Genomic DNA, 22,429 nt, shown 5'->3' with positions numbered 1-22,429 from the left:
TTATTATTATTATTATTATTATTATTATGTGTAAGAAGCATTTGCTGCTGTATTAGGGTTACTCTACAAACTGCTGTCAAATAAATACAGTAGAAAGTACAATATGTCTCATTGAAGTGGAGTATAAACTACTCAAATGTGTACTTAAGTAAGCTACTTACATTCCACTACTGTCTGCTTCAATGCTCCTGGATTGCCTGTTGTTAAATATCATCTTCATTTTCATTAAGAAAAACAATTGGTCATATTGGTTTCATATATGTTCTATTCCATGATGCATAAATAACACGGTTTGTCCACTCCCCGCTCTGTGTGTGTCCATGCGAGCGGATTAGGATCAGGGATTAGAGGCAGATGTAAACCAGAAATCTAGATCCTATCTAATTCTGCTGCCATCCCATCATAGCACAGCAAAAGTCACGGTTAGGGTCAAGATTAAGCACGACCACCTTATTCACTGCCTTACTTAAATCCTATTGGCCTACTCTTTGATTGACGGCGTTGCCGTTCAATAAGGATAGAGAACGGGATCTCCGGGGGAACCGCTGAGCAGATGTGTGTGAAGAAAACAGCGCAGGTTTTAGTGAGAGCAGGAATAGCTTTTGAGAGGGAGTCACGAACTGCAGAGGCACCAAAACACGAAAGGTGAGCACTATAATATGCGACATTACGATAAATTAAATTTAGCTAAATAATTATGTAATTAAATATAATTAGTGTTTTCATTGAGTGTTTTTGTCATTAATAGAGTGCCAACTCAGGAAACAGCAAGGACATTAGCCAGGTTGTGTCGTATTTATCAATTTAAGCTAACTTTTAAATGCTAATACTTGTTCGCTATCTTATTTTCACAACATATTTCAATAATGTACAGACAGGTATCACTCTCGGCCCTCCTTTTTGTTTGTATGCAGCCTTTTTGAAGTCTTCCCAATCTTCTTAGTCAGTTGTTTTACCAATAAATAGGCCTTTAAAGCATATTTCACGATATCTTTTAATAGTTTACAGGCAGGTATCACTCTCTATCGTCCTTGTTGTTTGTGTGCAGCCTTTTTTTAATTCTGACCAAACTGCGCATTCAGTTGTTTTACTCCAAAACTTGCTTAACCTCATGCCATATACTGTATCTGCTTTCACTTCTGGTCAACTCTCTCAAGCTTGTAAAAATAAGACTTGAAGTCGTAGTTATGAGATTTAATGTGATGAAATTTGACCCAGACTCTTGGAAGGCCAAGGAGACTGGCAAGAAAAGGACTGTCATGACCTGCCAGTGTAGAGGTCATTCATTTGGCTGAGCTCTGCATAATTCGTCCTCGTGTGAAGGTGCTTTTCCCCCTCTCACACCACCTTCCTTTTCTTGTTAATCTGCAATCGCTCATCACTTCACACTTACAGATGCATGCTTGAAAAGAACACTGTTTATCTACCTATTAGGTCAGTGTGTGTGTGTGTGTGTGTGTGTGTGTGTGTATGTGTGTGTGTCAGGTAAACCATGGCCTCTGAGGGCTAATGATACAGTGAGGAAGACTTTGCTCTTTGGTTTCTGCCTCTGACATTGATTCCAGACTGCTGCTGCCCCACGTACTGTATATACACTAAACTTGAACATACTGCTCCATTTGAAGTATCTTGTGATCTTGTGAAAACACGTTCCCCTCAACTGAACCTCACAACAGATTACTTCACCTGACTGTTTAGGTTCAAACAAAGTGTCTATTCTATACAACAACAAAAAAAAGTGTGCCCAAGCTTTATATTTGACCCTGAAAAGTTAATTAAAAGTATGAATGTGTGGGTGTGTTTGAATTGAGGCATTTGAGACGGTCATGCTGCACTTTTGAGTCTGGAGGGGATTAATGAGTGACTAGTCAAGGCCTGGTTCACCTTCTTCGTACTCCAGACAGCTGCAACCTTGAAATGTAAGTGTTGTCCTCCCCTTGAGAAAGTAGTAAAAGGGTTTCAGCTGTGCAAAGTCTCATCCTTTAAAAAAAAAAAAAAAAGATTTAAAAAAAGTTTCTCGTAAACTGAAAGGAAAGGGAAATGTTAACAATTTCCTTTTTTTTTCTCCAAAATTGCAGGATGGCTGATCTTCACTTTCACTTTCTGTTTCATTAAGTAAAAATCCCCCAAGTGTGTCGTAGATCATTGCAGACAACAAAGATCAGGTTTCCTTAATGTGTTTTTTTTTGGGGTACTTTAGCATCTCACATGTAGTAAAAGGGTAGAAATTTGGAATCTTGGCAAGGTGCCTTGCCAACTGAGGAAATCCCCTTTTGCAAAATGACACTGTGTAAAGCTGTCGTGAGTATCAGGAGTGGAAATTATAAAAAGAAAAAAAGTCAGTTAAAGTCTTTACTATCTCTGTGTTTTTGTCCACTTTCTCATAACACAGATGTCATTTGCCAGTGACAAGCTGTACAATGGATACTTGCGGCGGAATATGCCGACCATTGTGACTAGGGTGAAACCGACAGAAATAATGATCCATCTGCCTTGTTTGACTTCTCATGACAGGGTAAGTTTCATTAGGGACAAGGACCTAGGACTATGGCTGAGGATTGTTTGAATAATATTGGATTAATATAATGTATTGGCTCTAGTATCCACATTTTTATATACTATTGGCAATACATCACCTGGTTTTCGGTACAGATAAAAAAAAAATACTTGCAATAAATGAAATGTAAACAAATACAATACAAATCTGACATTTGATACCATTTTTCAAGGACAAATTTCAGTCGGTACCAAAAAGTAGTTTTGATACCCAGCTATAATGAAAATAGTTATTTGGGTATTCATTGCACTATTTACACCATAAGACATTGTTAAATGTGTTGTAGTGCTGTCCTTTATCTGCTTATAATAACAATAGTCTGTAAGTAATGCATTTTCACAACAGATGGTCTGGTTTTGCACAATTGTTATCAGTGATACTAATATTTATCATGACTTAATAGGCAAATATGTCCCAAAAGGGCATTTTTTTAATTGCATGTATAATAAGGCATAGCAGAGAGTTCTTTTAGCAGTAGAACCTGACCAATACTGGATTTTCTAGGCCAATATTGATATTAACAATTGAGAGTTACTAAAATAATAATATCTGCCAAAATTAGTTTTTGGATATAACATCTCATCCCCTAATAAATTCCCGAAATTTTTGACAAGGAAGCTCCAATTTGGTTATTGTTAGGTGGGATATTGACAGTTGAACAATAAGTTGATTATCAATCATGACAGTAACAGTACATTTTGAAGATTAAACTCCACTGAAAAACCTTTTTTATGGAATCTAATTTTAGGAAAACATTGAGGCAAAAAGAGAGACTTATGGGAACTATGACAGCATGGTGGTTCTTCTGGACTGTCTGAAGAGAAGAGAAAACTGGCCAGAGCAGTTCATCGAAGCACTTGAGGCGTGTGAGCATTCAACTTTAGCAGCTGAGATTAGAGCAGAATACAACGCTCTGAGAGTCATCAACAGTAAGTCATTTAGTCAAGTACTTTGAATTATTGTGTAGAATTTAATGTTGCAATGTTGGTTTCCTTTTTGACTAGAAAATATTTAGCACCACCTCAAACTAATTGTACCAAATAATATTTTTCAGATTCTCAATGATAAAGTAGCATGTGAGATATGAAATTAATCCTTATTTAAGTTGATACACCACTGAAGTTTGTTGGCTCACCACACAGTGCAACTACAATTTCAGTTTAGCCTTGTGTTGAACTGGACCACCTTGTGAGCCACAAAAAAATGTCCTTCAATTTTCTAAGCACCTTGTGCAGAAGTGTTTGAAGCTAAACATTTGTACTGTGGTTCTCAAGATCCAATAGTTTCATTATTAAAGGGTAACTACCGTTTGGTTTTTTCAACCTGGACCCCATTTCCCCATAGACTGATGTGACCAAAAGTCTTTGAATTTGGTCCAGTATTGAGCGAGATTGCACTGGCGCGAACCAAGCTATGATGTAACCTAACTTATAATTGGATGGCTGCCCGTATTCATTTTAGCCAAAGTAGGCTATAGGCTATGGATGAAATATACGGATGAAGAGCGGACGAGGGGAGAGGGAGAGAGAGAGAGGCTGCAGCTGCCCGCAGTGTTTTGGGCGGCAATATATATAATACATCCATGGTTTTGTGTTATCTAAGAGATTTTCACTAAAAACAATGGTTGGTATTTGCTCATGTTTCACAGCCCTGTTGATTAGAGGGGGAACTCCTCTGACGTGGGAACACAGCGTTGTGTCCGATGTATATCACTGGACACCACAGATATCTGGTAGCAACTGGTCCCACTCCTGACAAAATATTCTTTGGGCATATAGGGGCACAGCACCCATGGGAGCACTACCATTATCAGTCTATTAGACACAAATGTATGGGGATATGGGGCCCAGGTTGAAAAAAACGGTAGTTACCCTTTAACTCCTACTGTAATTTCTGCTTGAGTCTGTGAGCAGAGTATATTGGACTCATACATATATTCATGTGGAAACTAAATGTTTGCATAAATGTTAATATGTGAGTCTATCTTTGGCATCTGTGTGGAAAGTTTACAGGTGAGCAAGTGTACTGTGTCCTACAGAGCTTTGTAAGCTCATTCATACAGTTGAAGCAACACAGTGTCTCCTTGCTGTGTGAGCTTCAGAGGTGATCTTCTTGACCTGAGCATGAAGCTCCAAATTCCAAAATCCTAGATTTAAAAATTGTCAGGGTTAAATTTACTACATGTGTTTTGGATCAGCAAATTATTATTTTACTGACGGAAAGATTTTACCCACATAATATAGGATTTTTAGTAAGTAATTAACCGCTCAGCGTTAAAAACAATAAAAGACAATTGACAGTATTGGACAACTGTTGTGGACAAACAGCAGGAACACAGTATTGAGGTTTTGGTCCTGATGGCCCGCAGCCTCCTGCCAGAGTGGAGGGGTTCAAACTGTCTGTGTCTGGGGTGAGCGGAATCGGCCACAATCGTTTTGTGTTACATTAGCATTATTATAAAAGATCGAAATCATATTATACCAAACATGAGGTTTTGTGTTATTTTTCCTCAAGATGCTTCAGGTAATAACTTCAATATCAGAACCTGTGAACTTCAGTGCAGTTTTTTTGTATTATTTTTTTTTATTGTATTTTGGCCATTTTAGGCCTTTATTTGACACGACAGCTGAAGACAGGAAAGGGGAGAAGGAGGGGGATACAATGCAGCAAAGGGCTTCGGGTCAGACTCAAACCCGGACCGCTGAGGTGAGGACTGAGCCTTAGTACATGGGGCGGGAGCCCAACTAGGAGAGCTACCAGGGCCCCAACTTCAGTGCAGTTTTGTGTGACATTAGAGACTTCAGTAAATGTGTAAATACTGTATGGTTACAGTGTGAGATAGTCCCTCAGGAGCTTTAGTCATTTACACCAAAAACAGATTTAATGACAACATTGTTTGCTCTGCCCTAGATTCCAACCCCAGCTCCCCTCCAACGACTGTCGTCAGGGCACACGTCCATCCTGCACCCTCTGCCAGTCATATGTCCCTCCCAGATGGTGGGGCAAACAGTCAGGCTATTGTTGCTCCACCAGCTGAAGCATCAGCTCCTCCACAGCCAGCTGCCCAGGCCTCCCAAGACCCCCAGAGCTCAGCAGCCAACGTTCCTGAGGCAGTTTCCCCGTCTGAGCCCGTCTCTGAGCCTCCACAGTCAAATCAGAATGAAGTGATACCCTGTCCAACACCTCCTCCTTCCCCTGTTACCCCACATAATCAGGCCACTAGAACCCCACCGCCTCAGAGGAAGATTAGATCTCACCAGGAGCCGGTGGAAAACTCTGAATCAGACATCCAGGATATCTCTGGTGGTATCGCTGTGATCCCTGATCAGCTGATTGCAGGGAACAGTGAGGTATCGATCAACTCTGTGGCTGCTCTTCAACCATCCGGTCCTGTTGAGCAGTCTGAGACAGACTCTCTGTCCCGCCCAGATCCGGTCCAAACAACAACAACCGCCACAGAGGTCAGTCCACCACAGAGTCCCTCCCCAACTCCGATAAACTCAGATGGGACCGATGGATCCTCTTTCCCCATGATGACCCCAGAGAGGCCTCCAGTCCAGGACACCACCCCTCCTGTTGACCTAAAACCTGCTGCTGTCCTGCAGCCTGAACAGATGTCAGGACCTCCTGCTACACAGGTCAGTACCAAATTATTCACATTTGAAGTACTTAAGTTTAGGACATAGTAATAATAAAAACATCCCACCTACTGGCGTGATATTGACAGTTGATATTGAACGTCTCTGGTAATCACTTTATTTGTTTCATCAATGAAACAACAAAACTATTCAACTATTTTGTCAATAGTATTGAAGTGTTATAGGGTGGATTTTTCCCTTTTTAATTTAGTGAAACCTTTGGTAGGAATGTGTATCACATAGGCGTGTACTTGTGCTTGTGCATGACGAACAAAACGGGGACCCGCTCATAAAACCCATCCATTGCGCTTCCATTCATCTAGCATTCCAAAGGGTACCTTTAATAAAACCCATGATATATACAGTACATTACCTTGCAAATCTTCAATCATAGAAAATTTCAAGTTAAAACAAGTTTTTGTCATGGTGTTTCCCCCCCAATAACAGAACATTTTAAATAGAAAATACTCTTATCATTTTTTGAGGTACACCTGTACAGGAAACTAACACAACAGCTGGGCAATCAATTATACCTCTGTCCGTTATAATGTTGAATTATTAACAGTATAGGGGGTCAATTCCACTAAACGTTGAGGCAGTAGTCCACACAAAGCTTCCTTTACAAATATATATAAACTTGGGCTTGATGCTTGCGTCGGGCCAAAAGCATCACACAGGACTCCTCCCTGAGGGTGAGTTGCGGAAAAATTTCGTTGGACAGCTGCTGTCCAAAGACAATAAAACATTCTATTCTATTCTATTCTATTCTATTCAATGTGAGATTAATTTCCCCTGCAGGTTGTTGAAAGCAGCCCGCAGACAGGAACTGCAGCTACAACCCCCCCCCTGCCTGGTGCTGCTGGGATGGACGCCTCTCTCTGTGATGACAGCACGGTGTGTCTGAGCAAGCCTGGCCAACTCATCAGCATCCCCCCACAAAATCGTGAGCGCCCTACTATCCCTGCGCCCAGCTCACCGGTGCAGCCCTACTCAGGGAATAGTGAGCGTCTGGAAATGAGCAATGCTGCAGGTGACACTGTGACCTCTGCCTGCCTTTCTGCATGCTCTGCTGTCAGCTCCACCACCAAGAGCACAGTGTCTGCACTGCCATGCCAGGAGAACGGCATTGCTCTTAACCATAACGAACCGGAGGAAAACCAGTATGACTCTCCTTCTCAGAGTTTGGGAATGCAGGAGGTGCTGGAGAATGTGGTGCATGTATCCGAGGAGGCGTCTATCCTTAACCTAGACGGCCAAAGCCCAACACCACAAGCTCAAATGTTCAATGATGAAGCAGCCAAGGAGATCACGCCTGTACCACCACCATTCACCAACACTGTTGATACTGTATCGAGTGTTAACACCCCCTCCAGTGAGAACTACCACCCCTCTGAGCCTGCACCTGCTGATATTTCACCAGAGCCGAAGACACTGCAGGATTTAGAGAAGAAGGTGGCCTCTGGCACCCTGCCAACTAATACAAAGTACATTCTGACCGCTGCAGGAGTGGGCGCCTGTGCACTGCTGATGGTGTGGAGGTTTAAGAGATAAGGGGATTTAATACCTTTAACAGAAGACAAGATTAGACTTTAAGGCTTTTAAAAGAGGATGTTATGGTTATGGCGCCTTACTGTAGTCACTGGACTGGGATGACGTGAGACAGCTGTTTAATAATTACCTTTAGTACTGATAGCTGACTTGCCAGACTGTTGATCATGTAATTAATGACAGGTATGTTGTTACGTTGGACTATGTTTTATCATTTTACTGTTGAATGAAGTTAGCCCTAAAAACCAAAACTACCCTTCTTATCCTAGTTTGGAAACGTAATGGATCTGGGTTGAGATCTCAGGTTTTTTATGGACTTGCTGCAAATAAGTGGTTTGTAAAGATACACTGATGCTGTCTTTTAATGATAGAAATGTTTGTATGTTCACTTTTCTGAAAAGCACTTTCAAGATAAGACTGCTGGCTGTCATCCAGGGAGGGTTATTGTACCAAGTACCAATTTTACTGGATGTGTAATGCGGAAGAAAGAGTACCAGCATCCCACTCTGTAAACGATGGCTGGTGCACTGTCTGTATTTATTTGTACATATATGAATACGCTATTTAGGTATCTATGTATTTTAAGAACAAATGATTTGTCAAAAACATTCCAAAGTACTCATAATATCTTAATAAATCAGTCAGCTAAAAATGTTATAATTCAGTTAAATACTTTGCAATGTATCTAGTACATAGTCCAGACCAGTTACTCCAACACGTTTTCAAACCATGGGACGTCCTGTTTATTTTTTAGCCAAAAACACTGTTATCGTAGGTCGTCGTTAAAACTGGGGTTTTTAATGGTAATTTTTGTGGTTATTTCCTATTTCTTCTGTTTTGATGTTTGAAAACATCAAAAAATAAAAATGTAGTTAGTGTAAACATTGCCTAGTTTTTTGTGCAATAAGATAATTTAAAAAATTCACAATAAAAAATTGGAAATGAGCATATCTTTCTGCATTTGTCAAGCAGTTGTGTTCTATCTGGACATCATTTGGTGTACATGTTTAATATGGTATTTTGTTTTTCCATAGGTTTTTTTCTCCTTTAAAATAGAAACAAGTTTGAGAAGTAATGTTTTGTGAGATGATATTTTATTGTAAAAAGCTTTGTCAATATAACAAATGTAAAAAAAAAACAACCAACAACTTAAATTTAGGAAGTGTTACACAATTTTAAGAGGATATTTGAGTTGCAAAGATGGGTTAGATGCTTTGTAGATTAAATGTATTGTCGTTAATGGTACACATGTAAATTGTAATCTCAGTTTAAGGTTTATCAAAAACAATGTAAGCACTGTCTCTAGCTATGCACTTTAAAAATCATATCAATAAACTAAAATTCCAAAAATTCTTTTATTGAGTGTGCACGTTGATTTCCCTGCAGAGAAACCACAAGTTTATGTCAAGACTAAAAGTGTACTATCTACCCCGACTTTATTGGACTTATGTCACACAGAACAAGGGACAAAAACATAATGGGAATCCATTTTATTATTAGTTTTTATGTAAAAATAGTTTAGCAGTCTGGAATAGACCTTTGGCACTTTCATACTTGGACCCTAAAATAATAATCCTATTGATTTCAATAGGGCCTTGGCCCTTTGCTCACCAACGTTGTCGGTGCTCGGACCCTATTAAATAATATATTTACCACATTTAGAAAGCTTGGACGTATGGATGTTACCAAATATAATGAATACATTTATGTTTGTTTTATTTTCTGGTTCTTGTTTTCATAACGCAGAATAACATTCTTATATGTTCCCTTAATTGCATCATTTGTTTTATGAGCAAAGTAATTCTCCATCTTCTTCCCTAATGTGGAGAATCGGTGGGATATACTGTATGTATAAAATATTTAGGATTTTGTACATTTGTTTGTGATTATAAAACGGTGCTTGTTTTCATATGTATGCATACGATGTATTTAAATGTGGAAAAACAAAAAACTCAAGAAAAATGTGACATCAGCCTCCTTTATCTTCAGACTGGCGGGTTCGCATTCTGATTGGTTCTAGGTCCTTCAATCACCAACTGACCCCGCCCACCCTTGTCTTGACAGCGTACATAAAAAGGACATGTACCTCTGCCGTTTTACGACACTCATCTACTTAGCTAGCTAGCTAATTAGCTAGCGCGTACAGCCTTGGACTTCATTGTCCACATAAATCTTTGAGGTGCATTGGTTTTATTTATCATAAACTGCAGTATATATGGAGTGAATTAGTCATTTCAATGGCGTTCAATGGCCACCTACGCGACGATGAAAGTATCGACGAAGACGAAACGCCCACGAAGCAGCCGCGGTCCAACAAGGAGATGCCCGGTTGTTTCATTAACGACCCCAACAATGAGGCAGCTGCGTCCGCAGGAAGAGCCACATCCGACAGGCGTACCTCCAACTCGACGGCGAGGCAACGGAGCGACTCGTTGAAGAAAACAAGGCCGCGTAGGTTTTACCGTTACTAGCATGGGCTTAGTGTATTTACTGGGAAACGCCTCGTTGTATGTATACAAAAATCAAAGGCGTTCCCCACAAAAGGCAGTAAAAATAACCTTACCGATTTGGAAAGAAAATCTTGAAACCGTTAACGGGCTGCATACATTATTCTAAATATATTGTATTGTATATTGATTGTATAATCTCCTGGGATGATGCTAAAACGGACAAAATCATTTTGGTATTACAATGTAATATCGGTGAGTTGTAGTGGCAGTAAATAGCCAGGCTCTGGTTTGCAACAAGATGGCGTTCGCGGTACACACTGTACTTCTGCTTCTGTGGATGAAGCTGCTTGCCGTTATGTCCGCCAACCTAGAGACATCGGCTCTAGTTATCCTCTTTTGTTACTAAGCATTTAAATATTACAGATATGATAAAATGTTATGATTCTAGGTTAAAAAAAAAATAGTTGGAGAGTGAATTTTGTTTTGTGGCATTTATTGTCCCAATACAATGCAGCATTTCCCTGGTTTGGGATGGACATTGGAGGCACCCTGGTGAAGCTGGTGTACTTTGAGCCCAAAGACATCACAGCAGAGGAGGAGCAGGAAGAGGTGGAGAACCTGAAGAGCATCCGGCGCTACCTAACCTCCAACACCGCCTATGGTAAAACGGGCATCAGGGATGTACACCTGGAGCTGCAGGACCTGACTCTGTGCGGCAGGACAGGCAACCTACACTTCATCCGCTTCCCCACGCATGACCTGCCGGCCTTCCTGCAGATGGGCCGCAACAAGCACTTCTCCAGCCTTCACACCACCCTCTGCGCCACAGGAGGGGGGGCGTACAAGTTTGAGGCTGATTTCCGCACGGTGGGTCTGCATTTGTTCTCTTCTGTTTGCTTTTGCAGGCTGGACAGTGAAGATTCACAGGAAGGACGGAGAATTGCAAAGTTGTAAGATATTTGTTGGATGTGTGTAATCCTAACAGAATAGCCAGTGATGGAGAGCACCTGACACATTGTTAAAAACATTTTTGCCTTTTGGACTATGATAAAGCATCAGTTAATCAATCTGGACACAAATCACGATTCTTGCACTAAAGGTCCCTTAAGTGTTTGTTTTTTTAAATCAAACTGTGGGATGTACAATTGCACAATAACCCTCCTAATATAGGCAAGGTGTTTTCTTTTTGGTGAGATGTATTCCAATAGAATTGTAATGAAGGTTCCTGTTTTCTTACCCCCCCCCTGCTTTCCCTCCTCCCCCAGTTTCCCGCCTCTGTCTTCTCCTGACCATATCCCCTCAGTGATGTTATCAGTGTTCTCTTTCCTCTCACCAAAAAGATGGCAGACCTGCAGCTTCACAAGCTCGATGAGCTGGACTGTTTGATTCGGGGGGTGTTGTACATCGACTCGGTGGTGTCCAGGGGACCCTCAGAGTGCTACTACTTTGAAAACCCCACTGACCCAGATCGCTGCATCCAGAGGCCATATACACTGGAGAACCCCTATCCTCTGTTGCTGGTCAACATAGGGTCTGGGGTCAGCATCCTGGCCGTCTACTCTGAGAGTAACTACAAACGTGTTACAGGGACCAGGTAATGATCAGTGATGGAGATCTACTGTGAATTTGCACTGATTATTAGTCATATAATGGAATTGTACACATTTAAGTATTACGTGCTGATGATTCTCATGTAGGACCTTAATGCAAATCCACGGGCCTGCTGCAGTTTGCCTTAAAGGAACACGCCGACTTATTGGGACTTTCTTATTCACCGTATCTCCCAGAGTTAGATAAGTCCATACATACCCTTCTCATCTCCATGCGTGTCCTAACTCTGTCTGACGCCCCCACTGCTAGCCTAGCTTAGCACAGATCCTGGAGGTAACCGGTTCCATCTAGCCTACTGCTCCCAATAAGTGACAAAACAACACCAACATGTTCCTATTTACATGTTGTAATTTGTATAGTCACAGGGTGTACAAATAACAAGGTCACATGAGACACAGCCATCTTCTAACCGTATACATACTGGGGACTATATTCTCAGAAAGGTGAAGCACTGCTACTCTCTGCTCGGGGCTTCTCAGGTGCTGCAAGCATATCACTCCACCCAAGTAGCAGAAGTGGCAATGGTTTGCCTTTCTGAGAATATAGTTCCCAGTTTGTATACAGTTCAAAGATGGCTGTGTCTTTATATGACCTTGTTATTTGTACACACTGACTATACAAATCACAACATGTAAATAGGAACTTGTTGGTGTTGTTTTGTCACTTATTGGGAGCAGTAGGCTAGTTGGAACTATATAATGGAAGTATATAAGAATGGACCAACAGATCCCGTTGCTCTGGACGGAGACCAGTGAAGGATATTAGAAGCACTTTTCCGGTGAGCGCTAGCGTTACTGCGCAGCCTCCAACTGAGAGAGACGACGTAAATGTAACGTGAGCAACGTGTCTGAAAGTTGGAAGTCTTCTGGTAGCTGTGCCAAGAGAAATCTCAATCATTCCCAATCTTACAGAGACGGAGAGCGTAGGTATATGTAAGGAGATAACATGGGCACAGGCTAATTATTGATCACTAAAATGCTAGTTAACATCAGTAATTAAACCTAAACCGCTCATGTAAGTCGAAACTGCCTGCGAGCTTCTCCTGCACTATACGGTAATTCCTCTACTGTGTGAAACAATCGTTAGCCTATTTTTACAAAAACGTCTGCTACAGAGCCATAACGTGAGGTACAAGGTAATTGAGCCTTTTATACATTGTTTCTTTAGAACTAAACAATGGAGAAATAGTCTTTAAACGCTTCAGATGTAAAGTTGTTCACTGTCAAGTGACGTCAAAATAAATTGCAGTCAATGGAATGCTAACGGGAGGTGATCGCTTTGTAGCATCAAAATGGCGCCATAGGAGGTTCGAGTTCTGAAGCGAAGCTTACCCCCTTGGTTGGAACCTGTTACCTCCAGGATCTGTGCTAAGCTAGGCTAGAGGTGGGGGCGTCAGACAGAGTTAGGACACGCACAGAGATGAGAAAGGTATGTATGGACTTATCTAACTCTGGGGGATACGGTGAATGAGACAAAAGTCCCAGTAAGTCGGCGTGTTCCTTTTAAGCAGGCTACCCCCATTTCATAAGATAATTCATATAGAACACAAGGCCCCTCTATGTCTTGTATATTAGTTTGCTGAAAGGTGGGGCCCAGAGAGAGGACAGGGGCTGCAGGGGTATACTTAAGACACATACCACATTCAATTTTTAGAGGAGTATTTAATTTATGTTCATGATGAGTTAAACCTTCATCTAACACTGATGAAAGATTAAACCTGCCATTTGGAGGTGAGATAATATTCTTCAAAATGAGTAAAAGAATGAGCAAAAGAAAATGACGACATTTAAATTTTTTTTTTGTGCAGCATTACACCGTCAAAGCTATTTAGTTTTGCTTTGCGTGTCACTGTTCACAAATGTCAACAGAAAAACTAATGGAAACAGGAAATGTGACTTGACACTAGCGAACCATACACATGCTGATACCAGGTGAAAGTGACGCAGGGTTTTCCAGGTGGGTGCACTCCGGTCAAGTGGGTGGCCTGTTGGGTGACGTCTGCCCTCTGTGTTTCCCTAGTGCCTTGGTGTGAAAAGTAGCAGCATTTTCTTCAGCTGTTGGCTACCGAACCACTTTTTATTTATTTATTTTTTTAACCACGCTGTTTGCTTGTGAGTTGAAGCAAAATGTTTCTTTTTTAGTTTGATTTGGGAGTAGTTTAAAATTGGAAATCTATTGAGCTATTAGTTTGCCCTCCTTTTCTGTTTCTCTCTCTCTCTCCACTGGTTTGTTTTCACACGTGGTTTCTCCGTCTGGTGGCTTTCAAAGGGACTCATGAATGCTTACTTCTCCCTCGACATAATGGCCCTTTGTGCCTAGAAAGAAACACTAGAGAGTGTTTTGGAATTTGGAGTCTGTAACAATTTTTTATTGTTTTCTTTTTTCTTTTTAAAGTAGTCAGTATTACTTTTGGAAGAGACAATTCTATTTGCCTTTATTTCTAGACTCCATTTGATATGTTACAATCCCTAGAGTCCAGACTGATGTATTTTACACTAGAATATGAATGGGTTTGATATAATCTCTCTGTTAATCTGTGTGTTTACAGCCTCGGTGGTGGGACCTTCCTGGGCCTGTGTTGTCTGCTGACTGGCTGCTCTACTTTCGAGGAAGCTCTAGAAATGGCTTCTCAAGGGGAGAGCACCCGAGTGGACAAGCTGGTTCGGGACATCTATGGAGGAGACTATGAGAGGTTTGGGCTGCCAGGCTGGGCTGTAGCCTCAAGGTGCGGTTTACAGCAGCTTTTTTTTTTTTTTTTTTTTTACTGTGGGTCACAAGCCTGCTTTTAATGAAACGGGGAAACCAAGAGTGCAAAATTGACTGTGGTTCCTATCCCAGGGTGAAAACAAGCAGCCTTGATTTCAATTTGATGAACGCATGAGCAAGATGTCATCCACGGGTAGAATATCCAGTGAATACTAGGGGTGTGGATCTTCACTGGTCTCACGATTCGATTACGATTATCCTGTCAATGAATCGATTCAATATCATGCGTCATCCCTCAACCGTGTTGGGCAAGTTACTTCCAAAATATAATACATTATAAATTACTAGTTACTGTCATTTGAGAGTAATTAGTTATATTATGTATTAGTCTCTGAATTGTAATGCTTTACACTACTTTTGCGTTACTTTTGAGTTACTTTTACCAAAATGACAGCGGATATAGGCTATGACTTGGCAGGTAGCTTGTGAATTTCAAAGTCTCATCTTTATCCACTTTAATACATCATAGTTTATTCATAATATTTTGTATAATTAATATGAATATGCAAAGTAACTAAAGCTATGAAATAAATGGTGAAGTAAAACATAATAGGCCTATTTGACTTGAATTGTGGTGGAGTAGAAGTATAAGTAGGAGAAAATGAAAAAACTCACGTAAAAGTACCTTACAGTTGTATTGAAGTACGGTATAGTTACTTTCCACCGCTGATAAAATGCAATGGTATATTACGTGTAGCAAGCCTAAACATTAATTCCCGACATGTTTCTATCTGTCAGCAGCTCGGACACACTGCTGTCCGCGCTGACGTACCGTCACCTGTTTGGACACAGATGCTGTCCGTACCGTCTCTGGTTCTGGCTCTGACCCCGGGAACAGAGACGGGACAGCACCACGCAGCGTAATAACAAGGTGTTATGTCCACCTTGCAAATGTATCGGTCTCTGCAGTCATCTCAACCATCGAATACAGTAACAGGACATAACACTCAGGCTTTTTTTTCCTGTGAAGAAATGTTGGTGAATTCTTCAAAAAACAAAACGCCACTAAATGTTGCGTTAAAATGCGCTGTAAGTCGCGTTACTGAGATTGTAACGGGTGTAATATTACCAAATTTTAATTAGTAGTGTGTTATATTACTGCGTTACAGCAAAAAGGAATAATTACTGTAATTGTTACTTTTGTAACGCATTACTCCCAACACTGCTCCTCAATATTATTGTATATTGCTACACATGATTTTCAAGTAGGTAGGTAAGTAGGTAGATAGATAGATAGATAGATAGATAGAAGCTTAATTGATATCACTATTCTCTGCCACGATTTATTTTGTGTAATGTTTATTGCACACATGAACCATGACAAAATAAATTGCCATTTTATTTTTGCACATTGCGCAGCACCACAAGCCTGTAAACATAGATGCTTCAATGAATAAAGAAAATAAAGTACATACTGACCATTTAAGTACAGTAGGCTACCAAAAATAGTGACCTATAACACACTGAAGCAGACAAAAGGCAGAAACAAAAAAAGCAACCGGAAAATAAACGAGTAACCTCCATTAGGCAATAATGGATTATGGTCTGTCACTACATCGATGCAGGATCGCCCAGGTCTGCATCGCGACGCGTCGATGCTGTCGTTCATTTCAGCACCCTTAGTGAATACTAACCTCTGCCTGCCAGTTTCAATACATGTAGCTTCCAAATATGTTTCAAGAAAAAAAAAGAAGTTGGCTGTACGCTTGGCTCTTTGATGCATTTGATCATCATCTAAAATGGTGTTGTGTTTTGATTTGATAGTTTTGGCAACATGATGTCCAAAGACAAGAGGGAGTCGGTGTCCAAAGAGGACCTGGCCAGGGCAACGCTGGTCACCATCACCAACAACATCGGCTCCATCACCAGGATGTGTGCTCTCAATGAGGTTAGTATTGTATTAGTAGTGTTCTACCGGCAAAAATAAATAAATCCAAAGTGGATGGATGTCGAGATCCAATGGCAAGAAAATAGTCTGAATTCTGGTATGGGGACAAGACTATTATAAAATACATTTAAAAAATAATAATAACTTTAGATGAACGTGTCTGTGGAAAAATCCGTTCCCTTCGAGTGTCCCTGCTGGCCATTTCCTCTTTGCGTTCAGCCTCTTTACGGTGCTGCCTTGTGGCGTCATGATCAAGCAGCATTGTACAGGGCTATGAAGGCGTAGAGGAGGTAAACCGCGTTATCCACGTGTCTATCATCGCCCAAAGCAGAAGGTGTTCAACTCAAAAACCAGTTAAAGGTACAATATGTAACATTTCTGCTTTAAAATGTCTAAAAATGACCATACCTATGTTATATATTTTTATGAGTTGTGTTCTTACACTATCCCAAATGTTTCCACCAAATGTCAAACCCAGAGAAATCTGTTATTTTATTTTCAGACACGGCACGTTTCCTTTAGTCGCCCGTCAGTGGCGTCCTATAACCTTTCACCCTCCAGTTACTCTAACTTCCGTCAGAACACTGGCACCAAGATGATACGTTCAGGAGTAATTGTAAATCATACAATGTCACAGAAAAAAAAATACTTGTAACCGTAATTTTTTTTGCCATACAGCCTCATTTTGTGATTAATTACATCCCACTTTTTAGCACAGTAATACAACAGAGACCTTATCTATTTTTAAAGTTCAATATCGATACCGGCTTGACGTTACTACAATGTGCTAACGTTGATGCTAAAGCTTTGTGGGTAACATTATGAGGTTACAACATCGTTCAACACGCTAATTAAGTTATTTTTATATGACCGTTTCGACCACAGCTAACAGGACTGAGCTAACCCACAAATAACTTCACGTAACGTTAACGTTAGCTGTATAGATAGACGATTAATCTAATGCTAATTTAGCCAAAGTAGCACACCCCGGTCTGTCTGCCTCAATCCCCCGGCGCAGAGAGACTCAGTCGGGATGACAGCTGACAACAGCCCCGGGACATATAGCCAGCTAGTTACCGTTAGCCCCCAGTCAGCTATCAGCCAGCAACTTTCATTACAGCAACCCCCGGCCAGAACTTATCTCCAGTGCCTGGCGCTTACGACTCTAACGGCAGTTTAATTAAACGTCTGGAAACAGACTATATCAGACCCAGCACCGAGTCACAACAGCGGCAACATCCATAGCGGTAGCTAGCTACATCTCCGTAGCGCTACCGGTGTAGCTACGTGCCGAAAATCTCCTCCCTGACGAATTTCTCCCACCTTCGCGTTTAGCTGTCTTTACGGTTAGCTAAATTAACAAAAGGTGGGTTAAGCACCAAAACGAAAAGTTAAGATTACTGAAAAATGAAGGGGAGATAATTCCGGTCAGCTGGGAAATGTTCTGCTGCTGCACAACAGGCATCGAACGTCCTGGACACTGTCGCGGGGATTTCGCTGACAATCCCCACCCACACCCGTCTCTCAGCCTCGTTTAGTAGCTAGCTAGCGTTACAACAAACCCCGTCCGCCCCGGTGTTGAAACCATCCAAAAAGTGACATTGATATGTGAAATATTTTGTGTTTTAGCTGCTGGCTACTGTTAGCTTGCTGGCTCACTAGCTAACTGGTCAGCTACAAATAAAAATCTAATCAAGAAAAACTTAATTATGTTGGGGAAACTGCAGCTATTTTATTACAATAACGTGAATAAACGTAACGTGAATAAACTTGAATGGGTAAACTCGTCCGTGAACTGATGCATTCTAACCGGCAGCGAAGGTGTTTAACACTAAAAACTCCCATAATTCCACGCAACTTCCCAACGTCATCAAAAATCCAGTTTTACCGTCCATTGTTTTGGTTGAGAGACCCCTAGCGGCAGAAAGTTACATATTGTACGTTTTAAAGACACAAACCGCAATAACGAATGTGTTTTTATTTAGCCGTCAAAGTAGAATGTTTAAAATACACAGCCTTATTCAGTAGTCAAATCTATGCATTTATTTCAGGGCTGGGCAATATATATTGATATCGTGATATGAGACTAGAAATTGTCTTAGATTTTGGATATCGTGATATGACATACAGTAAGTGTTGTCTTTTCCTGGTGTTAAAGGCTGCATTACAGTAAGGTGATGTACTTTTCTGAACTTAACAGACTGTTCTAGCTGTTGTAGTATTTGCTTTTTCCCCACCTAGACATTATGTCCACATTACTGATGATTATTTATCTAAAATCTAAGTGTGAAGATATATTGTTTTAGGCACCAATTGTCAACCCTAGAATATCGCCGCAATATCTATATTGAGGTATTTGGTCAAGAATATGGTGATATCTGATTTTCTTTTTTTTTTTTTTTTTCCTCCATATCGCCCAGCCATAATTTATTTATAGTTACGTTTTTAAAAACAACAAATGTTGACCAAAATGCAAGATGCAGCTAGATAATTTAAATGAATAAAAAGGGAAAATGTAAGTATCTTGGAGAGAATTGCATTAAGTAATATAGCCATAACCGTTTTATGTCAGTATGATTTATTAGTTTTGTTAAGAAAATGAGTAGAGTATTCTTTACTCCCTTATTTGGGTAAAATAACTTTTTTTGAATGGCTTCTACTACTATTGTTACTACTTGTGCTGTAACAGTAATAAGTAATATCCTACAAGTGAATAAATATTACGAATAAGTAGTATCAACAGTGGAGGAGAAAGGCTTTGACCAATCAGACAGCTTAACTGAAATTTGCAGTTGTAGTACTGCCTCAACAAATATCACAGTTTGACACTATTACTATTTGTCATTTGTGTTTATGCTGTTTTGAGATCATACACTTATTGCCCCAATAATTGTATCCCCCTTCTCTGTCATTACAAAGAACATAGAGAGAGTGGTGTTTGTGGGTAACTTCCTGAGAGTGAACACTCTGTCTATGAAGCTGTTGGCCTACGCCATGGACTACTGGTCTAAAGGACAGCTCAAGGCGCTCTTCCTACAGCATGAGGTAAATGACTCAACCCCTTATTGACCTCTGAGACCACAAATGTGGTGTACTGCGTTGATGGGCTCAACGATTTCTAATTCAATGTCCTTTTCCGTTTTTGTAGGGTTACTTCGGAGCGGTTGGAGCCCTGTTAGAGCTCCTGCATCCGTCCTAATCTGTCTGAACTACATTCAAAGAAGTTCTTGTCAATCTGCTGCAAAGACCATTAGCACTTTAGACTGTCCATAATTAATTCCACAAAGGGATGTTATGCCACCCGCCAGCCAGTTACTGGTAAATTTTGGTTGTGGCCGGCACATTGTTAAACATTTGGAGGTCCTATTATGTTCTCAGAAATCAAGCTGGTTTGAAAAATGGTGAAAGTAGCTTCTAAATTGTGATTAACATCTGCTGTTGTGGGCAGCGGATTAGACGCCCGTTTCTTTCCCTGACCGAAGTGTTATGCAGCAACGTTGACAAGGTAATTATTTGCAAGAACCAGCCAGGTTTGGTCTGAAAACCTCTTCTGGAAAGTCACCACGGTTGCCTGTAATACTTGGGTAAAAAAAAAAGTACTGGCCATCACATTGGCTTATGGACTGCATTTAACGTGCACTGGGTATCCGATCCTGCGTCAGATATTTACACTACTTGGGTACCAGGTGGATGGGAGTTTGTTTAATTGAACTATGTATGAGTTGATATGATGGGTGGTACATCTTAAAGATAATCACAGGAAAGATTTCACAAGAAAAGCATCATTCATCATTGTTTATTTCCTGAATCTGTTGATTGATTATTGGTGTATAAAATGTCTGAAAATGTCTTAAAAAAAATGCCTGACTTAAGGTTCCAAAACCAAAGATGACTTATTTCAAATGCTTGTTTTGTGATTCTAAACCCAAAGATATTAAGTTTACTATCATATAAAAGAAATAAATGCAAACAATCCTCATTTCAGAAGCTAAAAGCAGTAAAAAGGATGCAGTTATGTTGCAGGTAGATTTTGGGTTTATTCCTCCACTAATGCTTTCAACTATACACACCTGCATTTCTAAATAACACCTTGTGAAAGTCCTAGGATGATATCTTGAAAGTTGAGAGGATTTAACTCAAATAAAAAGTAACCAATTTAGCTGTTCAACATATTGTCGTGATAGTACTCCCATCCATCTGATACTCTTAGTAAGCTGGGAACCCCCCCTCCCCCCCCCCATTGAAAAGCATTTAAACCACTTATTGTTAGTGTTTTATCATCCTTGAGCATTTACTTGTCACTAATTGAATGTTAAATGAGTGTATGATTGAAACAAGCGCACTCACACTTAAACTTGCATTTCGGTCTTTCTTAATTGACACCATAATTGATAAAAGAAAATGCACCAAAGGTCACCATTTCATCAGATTAATTTTTTTTAATGGAAACATTCACTGTTACTGTTATAGAGATCTTAATGTTTATTAAGTTTATGAACCCAATTGTTTACTCCAACTACTGTGTTTTTGCAACATTGCTGGTATCGCAAAATCTGTACAATCAGTTCTGGGGTTAGTGAGACTCGACTGTAGAGTATGATTGATAAATGTAGGTCCCTTTCTAACCCCAAACCTCGGTCCTGCTGAAGTGCCCTTGAGCCAACTGCAACCCTCTCCTTGTAGAGGAAAATCAGAGCAAGTGAAAAGATAAGATATTGATAAATATGAGTTGATATATATATATATATATAAATGAATAATATAAGGTAAAATTAGGGCATTATATTCCCCAGATTCACTAAAAAAACGTATTTAAATGCATAAACTTGATGCATCCCTCCAATGGAGGTTTAAGGTCCTGTGACCCCAAACCATTTCTGTCTGTACTTAAATATTAATGTTTTGAGTTCAATGTATGTTTTGGTCAGGCTTCCAGAAGCTTTTGTTTTTCTAGAGGCATTTAGCAAGGTAGAACTTGAAAACATGTTCAACCTTGTGTGTTTTGAGTTATTTGTCCTATCATTTTGTTTACTGGTCATGCGTCCCATATGATGTCATCTGTCATTGGTCCATCAGTGGATTACAGGGACCATAATAAATCATCAACTACCCAATGAAGAGATCTGACTCCCAAAACAGTTGTAAATTTAGAGGACACAGTTTTTTCAGCTGTCAGTTACTTGACATAATGTATCTGAAAGTTCTATATACAGTAAGTTGATTTAAAAAAAAAAGTGCCTGTCATGTTTTTGTATAGAATACAATAATGTGCTCAGCAATGTGATTCAAAATGAGACAAATGTCTCTAATTCTATAGGTTTCCTCTTTTGTTTGCTTGTCACGTTACATTGCAATTAAAAACTACTTTTTTTTTGTAACTGAGTCATTACGAATTTCTTGTGTTGTACCTATTAAATACAAACTTTTCATAACTTTGTGACAACTTGCAGTGCTTTTCTTAAAGAGCTTTTAAAGAAACGTTTATTTGCTGTCTTTACGTTTACCCAGTGGTGGAAGAGCAATACCACAGTGTAAAAGTACTGTCTTACAAGTAAAAGCCCTGCATTCAGAATTGTACTAAATGTGAAAATACAAAAGTATTAGCATCCAAATAAACTGCGTATGTACTCATGCGGAGTGGCCAATTGCTGAATAATGTGAATTATATTTGATATGTGTGTACATACAGTATATGTACATTACATTAATGTTGCATCTTGTAAATAATATTTGTATTATAGTGCCAGGTAGCAGTCAAGTCTTTATCCATTATAATAAATGTTAATTTTATTATATTTTGTATTATTAATCTGAATCTGCAAAGTAATGAAAGGTATCAAATAAATGTAAGAAGTACAATATTTGATTCGTAATGTTGTAGGGTGGAAGTATAAAGTATCAGAAAGTGAAAATATTCAAGTAATGTACAAGTACCTCAAATTGTACTAAGTACAGTACTTGAGTAAATGCA

At 39.9% G+C, this 22,429-nt stretch overlaps 2 protein-coding genes across 5 annotated transcripts; both read left to right on the top strand.

Annotated features, from left to right (window-relative positions):
- The first annotated feature begins 563 nt into the window (after positions 1–563).
- Positions 564–9,095, top strand: mavs (mitochondrial antiviral signaling protein). 3 transcript variants are annotated; one of them, XM_028565535.1, is made up of 6 exons: positions 584–645; positions 1,219–1,323; positions 2,393–2,515; positions 3,306–3,486; positions 5,468–6,195; positions 6,994–9,095. In XM_028565535.1, exons 3-6 carry the CDS (start codon positions 2,393–2,395, stop codon positions 7,744–7,746), a joined length of 1,785 nt encoding a protein of 594 aa, XP_028421336.1. In that variant the 5' UTR covers positions 584–645; positions 1,219–1,323; the 3' UTR covers positions 7,747–9,095. The 3 variants fall into 3 exon arrangements, with proteins under 3 accessions (XP_028421335.1, XP_028421336.1, XP_028421337.1); XM_028565534.1 differs by lacking the exon at positions 1,219–1,323 and having other exon boundaries at positions 564–645; XM_028565536.1 differs by lacking the exons at positions 584–645; positions 1,219–1,323 and adding an exon at positions 1,469–1,919.
- A 698-nt stretch (positions 9,096–9,793) lies between these two features.
- On the top strand, positions 9,794–21,890 carry pank2 (pantothenate kinase 2). 2 transcript variants are annotated; one of them, XM_028566478.1, is made up of 7 exons: positions 9,794–10,194; positions 10,708–11,060; positions 11,534–11,787; positions 14,353–14,496; positions 16,335–16,458; positions 19,378–19,503; positions 19,607–21,890. In XM_028566478.1, exons 1-7 carry the CDS (start codon positions 9,981–9,983, stop codon positions 19,655–19,657), a joined length of 1,266 nt encoding a protein of 421 aa, XP_028422279.1. In that variant the 5' UTR covers positions 9,794–9,980; the 3' UTR covers positions 19,658–21,890. The 2 variants fall into 2 exon arrangements, with proteins under 2 accessions (XP_028422279.1, XP_028422278.1); XM_028566477.1 differs by having other exon boundaries at positions 14,353–14,529.
- The last annotated feature ends 539 nt before the right edge of the window (positions 21,891–22,429 follow it).

The sequence above is a fragment of the Perca flavescens genome, chromosome 20 (genome assembly GCF_004354835.1).
Source record: "Perca flavescens isolate YP-PL-M2 chromosome 20, PFLA_1.0, whole genome shotgun sequence".
Taxonomy (NCBI): domain Eukaryota; kingdom Metazoa; phylum Chordata; class Actinopteri; order Perciformes; family Percidae; genus Perca; species Perca flavescens.
This window is presented reverse-complemented; position numbering and strand designations above follow the sequence as displayed.

Excerpts from the sequence above, each read along its gene's own strand:
- mavs (XM_028565534.1), top strand. The coding sequence starts at position 2,393 with ATGTCATTTGCCAGTGACAAGCTGTACAATGGATACTTGCGGCGGAAT. Across the intron at positions 2,516-3,305 it reads GTTTGACTTCTCATGACAGG|GAAAACATTGAGGCAAAAAG; the intron begins GTAAGTTTCATT and ends ATCTAATTTTAG. Across the intron at positions 3,487-5,467 it reads CGCTCTGAGAGTCATCAACA|ATTCCAACCCCAGCTCCCCT; the intron begins GTAAGTCATTTA and ends GCTCTGCCCTAG.
- pank2 (XM_028566477.1), top strand. The coding sequence starts at position 9,981 with ATGGCGTTCAATGGCCACCTACGCGACGATGAAAGTATCGACGAAGAC. Across the intron at positions 10,195-10,707 it reads GTTGAAGAAAACAAGGCCGC|CATTTCCCTGGTTTGGGATG; the intron begins GTAGGTTTTACC and ends AATACAATGCAG. Across the intron at positions 11,788-14,352 it reads AAACGTGTTACAGGGACCAG|CCTCGGTGGTGGGACCTTCC; the intron begins GTAATGATCAGT and ends GTGTGTTTACAG.